This window comes from Danio aesculapii, chromosome 20 (assembly GCF_903798145.1).
Source record: "Danio aesculapii chromosome 20, fDanAes4.1, whole genome shotgun sequence".
Taxonomy (NCBI): Eukaryota; Metazoa; Chordata; class Actinopteri; order Cypriniformes; family Danionidae; genus Danio; species Danio aesculapii.
The window spans coordinates 49,330,560-49,335,347 of record NC_079454.1 but is presented as its reverse complement, the minus strand read 5'-3'; the positions used below and the strand labels follow the sequence as shown (position 1 = coordinate 49,335,347).

The following is a 4,788-nucleotide window of genomic DNA, read 5'->3' as shown; positions in this document are numbered from 1 at the left end:
AAGCAGCTTAAATGGGACTAAACTCTGAAAACAGCTACAGAAAAAAAAGTTCATTAGAAATAAAAATAAACTTTTTAATAGTGTTTTATTTTCGCACACAAATATAACCTATCTATAGACAAACATTCAAAGAAAAGAGCTTTCAATAAAAAAAATTCAGCATTTTTTATTGCAGGTTAGTCTGAATAATTCAGTAGCTATCTATACAAATAAAAAATAAAAAATAACATACTATAACCAATTTCCCCCAGTCTTTTCTAATTGCAACTAAAAGGATAATTGAGAACTGAATACAAAAAATATTCTCCAGCATAAATATATCTACATGATGTGTATTTTGTTCTTCGTTTAATTGCAACTAACCAATGGGGAATAAAACATTACACCACTGAAAACATAAAAAAGAATCCATCTTGCCGTAATAAGAGACGAAAACAAAAGCGCTTAGTGCCCAAATAGCACACGTACGTCTGCAAGACGTATTTTAAAGATCGTTTGGTCTGGAGAACATCTGCTGTGTTTAGAGGTCTGATAAACGTCATTAAAAGGTCAACTTGTTACTGTGACGTCAATGTAACGTCATGAAAAGATATGCTTGTTGTTGTAAATTGTAAACATCTTAAATACTTGTTTTAAACGTCTATTTACCGTCCAAAATTGACGTCTAATAAACATTTCGCAGATGCTCTAAATACATCTTCCGGGTGTAACCACAAACATCAAATAGACGTCTCCGCGATCTTCACCAGGACCACGACTGCATGTGGCCCAGATGATTGACAGATGATGTCAGATGTGTCACGATGTTATTATGACTGTGGTGAATCTGTGGAAACGGCTTCATATTAAAGGTAGAAAACGGCGCAGTTGCCGGAAGAATGGAGGCAGAGATGTCCTGAGGACCGAGAAGATGACACGGTCTTCCGTCCCTCACCAGAACGGGGATCGACACCCTGCGAGGGGAGAGCAGATACGGGTCCAATCCTTTCTCAGCCCGCGCCCTTTTCACTTTGTACCGATGGTTCTGGAACCATATCTTCACCTGCGTTGGAGTCAAGTGTAAAAGCTTGGCTAGATGTTCTCGTTCAGGCGCGGATAAATATCTCTGTTGCCTGAAGCGTCGCTCTAATTCAAAGGTTTGAGTCTTTGAAAACAGGATTCTCCGTTTGCGCTTTTTCCCGGAGTCCTCCGAGCTCTCCCGGTCAACGGACTCATCCGCGGACAGTTCAGGATTCAACTCCTCTGGAGATGCTGACGGCACTGCGGAAAACAATTTAATGTTGGCTAAATTAGCTTGATTCAACAATGCATCATGCACTTTTTCAAAATTAAGTTTTAAAAGCGATGTAGATAAATAGTTCACGTTTTAAGCATTGGTATTGGCATTTATAGATCCACAAAAAACATCTATTGCACAAAAAAATCTATTTCGTCTCAAAAATCATTGAAGGGGGATTGACTGCACTAACCGTTTTGGGTTCCCTAAATAAATTTTCATTGAAAAGTGAATTATTTTTCCAAATATGATAATAATATATGACGTTTTGGTTTGAAAATGCTACATTTTGTGTGTGTGTGTGTGTGTGTGTGTGTGTGTGTGTGTGTGTGTGTGTGTGTGTGTGTGTGTGTGTGTGTGTTTGTTTGTTTGTTTGTTTGTTTGTTTGTTTGTTTGTTTGTGTAATAAACATTTAAAATAGAATTTTGGCTGCATCGTGTTTGTAGAAGTACCTAAAAGTCCCAAAGAACCATACAGTAAAAAATGCTCGGTTCTTGTAAACCAACATTGTTTTTTAAATGCATTAAAATTATATTTTTTAACCCAACTGCTGGGTTTGGCCATATTTTACCCAACTTTAGGTTACATTAACCACGCGTTTTTTAAAATACAGTTATTAAAAGAGTCATTCCTTTCTGTAGGTACATTTTAATAAACTATAAAGTAGCCTACTTTTTTGCTTCTGTGGATGTCAAAGTTTCTTCACTATAAAAATGCTGGGTTCCACATAATCGATTTGTGTTGGGTCAACATGAAAGAACTAGGCGTCACTAGTTCGAGCCCCGGCTGGGTCAGTTGGCATTTCTGTGTAGAGTTTGCATGTTTTCCCCGTGATCGCGTGGGTTTCCTCCGGGTGCTCCGGTTTCCTTCACAGTCCAAAGACATGCGCTATAGGTGAATTAGATAAGCTAAATTGGTTGTATTGTATGTGTGTGAATGTGTATGGGTGTTTTCCAGTGTTGGATTGCGGCCGGAAGGGCATCCACTGCTTAAAACATGCTGGATAAGTTGGCGGTTCATTCCGCTGTGGCGACCCATGATGACTAAAGGGACCAAAAGAAAGCCGAAAATAAATGAATGAGCATGAAAGAACTGAGTAGACTCGTTGGTTTTAATAAATTTAAGTGGATTAAACATAAAACAATTAAGATGTGTCTCCCAATAAACTCAAGAAATGTGTTGTTTCAGCTCATTTTAAATGAGTAGATTATAAAAAAGTAGTTCAAGCAAACAACGAATATTTTCATGCTTTCATGAGTTTTTTTTTATAAATATATTTTTATCAAAACAAGAAAATTAGCCTACTTTTTTAGACTGTTTGTGCTTCTTATAAATAGGTAAATCTAAAAAAATATCACAACAAATATAAACAAATTAAATCTAATTTATGAGTGCAGTTACAGTCGCCTAAATGTTTTATTATTGTGAATAATAGGCTACACTAACGAACCTTTTAAAGTTTAAACAGCAAAAATCAGTCCAAGGCACTAGAAAAACGAGGAAAAATTATTTAAAAGCCTTTATTAACACCCTGATAGCATCATTAAACCTACGCGTTTTGGTTTCCCTGCAAGGCAGTTCTTTGCCGAAACACGTATGTTTTTTAAGGATTCGCCATTTGAATAAAGGCTTTCAATATTTTTTCCACATTTTTCGAGTGCCTTGGACTGATTTTTTCTGTTTATTCTGATTAATCCCTTACCCAAAGAGCACCGAAAGATTATTTAAGATACCACTGTGCAGTTTTTGTTTGATTTTTAACTATTTAAACAATCAATGTCAATTAAGAAAATGTAATATATATTGGAGTGTTGGTGGAACCCATTTACAATGTGTGTGCGTACAATTCCGAACAAAATCTAAAATCATTACTTAAGCGACTAGCAAACAAATATCAGAAATAACACGAGGATTTTTATTTTGCACTTTTATAGTTTTATTTAATTTGTTTCATTCGAATATAAACGTGTTTAGCTGATTGAAGTTGGCTCAAATAATCAAAACGCGTAATCTTACTTGGATATTTGTGGCCGCACGGAGATCCGAGCCAGAGCGCATCTCTTGAGGATTCGTGCTGCTTTTTCTGATTTGCATTGAGTCCTTCATCCTGCTCATCTTCAGTGTCTTCACTCACAGATGCTTCATCGTTGGTGTCCGGGAGGTCTAAAATATCACGGACAGTGAAACCGGACTTTACATTCTTTAGGGACATTTTCCAAACCAATATAGTAGTACTGCGACAATGAAGGTCTCTCGGTGAAGTTATAAATAATAAATATCCTTCCTATTGGACAGCGCGCACACTGATCACAGATGCTTTTCAGATGCTACAGTGCTTGACCGAACCAATCCATTAGTCTGGTCCATTTAAAGTCGTGGATAAGTGTTGGAGCTCCAGGAAAAAAAGCGGCCTTGGCGATTAAGTGTGGATCCGTGAAGTCAAGTGCTCGAGCGCTTCTGCGGGTGTGAAATATAGTGAGTTGAGCTTCAATCAGCGGAAGATCAGAAATGCATGAGTGGGATGAGGTGACACGACTAAAACACGCAGAAGAGGGGGAGAGATGCCCCCCAGACGCATTTACATATCAGTGGCGCAAATGGAAACCCTCCGTTATAATTACCTTTAAAAACGCGCTTTATTTTAACCCGTGATTGGTCTGCACATTAAAGGTGGCGTTGTGGATGACGAGCTGTCCGTGTTGAAATTGGCTTGGTTAAAGTGGCAAGTGGACAAATTATGGAAACCTTTTGGGTCAATATTTTGTTTAGAGCTTAAGTCAAGTACCAAATTCATCAACCCATATTTGACGACAAGAGCCGAATCCTGTTATACTGACCTCCTTCAGAATTCAAGCTACATATATGCTGTAGTTCATCGATACTTTTAGTCTGGTGCTTGAAAGCCTTTCGTTGATGATTCACCCAGATGTTTAAAATAAATTGATGTCTGAAGCACGTTATACTTAATTTAATGATCACAAGCCAATGCGTCTATTTTAGGTACGAAAAACATTATAGCCATATTAGACTACACCCACAGACAATATTTTTATGAATGCATTCAGAAACTTTTGTATGTATTTAAAATAGTAATAATAATTATAGCTGTAGTGAATTCTTTGCTTTTATAAGTTAATTTGTTTTCCTTATTTTTCTATAGGCAACTTAATTTATTTCATTTTCAACTCTCAATAATGCGGTTAAACATTAAATCAATACAATCAAAGCCATTTTCGGTTCTTCAAAGAACAATTTCAACAAATATTTCCTTTAAAATGCTTTATAGATCATTTAAATGCTGTGATGTCATTGGCCCATGAACATTTGCTTGTTGTCAAATTGTTTCATAATTGTAACAAGAGGCAATTCAATGATAACTTTACATTAAAAAAACTGATATATGATTAATTATCAATATGTGGAGCTTTTTGGATTCTCTGAAGCTATGGAAATTATAAATGTCAAACAGGAAACGCGTTAGGACCATTATTATTGTTTACATCCCTCAAAAT

General features: G+C 36.4%; 1 protein-coding gene across 1 annotated transcript; it reads right to left on the bottom strand.

The window, feature by feature from the left end:
- Positions 1–678: 678 nt before the first annotated feature.
- Positions 679–3,743, bottom strand: nkx2.2b (NK2 homeobox 2b). Its single transcript, XM_056445442.1, has 2 exons — positions 3,293–3,743; positions 679–1,260 (listed from the first exon to the last, which is right to left on the bottom strand). Exons 1-2 carry the CDS (start codon positions 3,486–3,488, stop codon positions 743–745), a joined length of 714 nt encoding a protein of 237 aa, XP_056301417.1. The 5' UTR covers positions 3,489–3,743; the 3' UTR covers positions 679–742.
- Between the last annotated feature and the right edge of the window lie 1,045 nt (positions 3,744–4,788).

Bases quoted from the DNA above. Each gene is read 5' to 3' on its own strand.
- nkx2.2b (XM_056445442.1), bottom strand. From the start codon at position 3,488: ATGTCCCTAAAGAATGTAAAGTCCGGTTTCACTGTCCGTGATATTTTA. The intron at 1,261-3,292 runs GTAAGATTACGC...TGTTTTCCGCAG, and splicing joins GTGCGGCCACAAATATCCAA to TGCCGTCAGCATCTCCAGAG.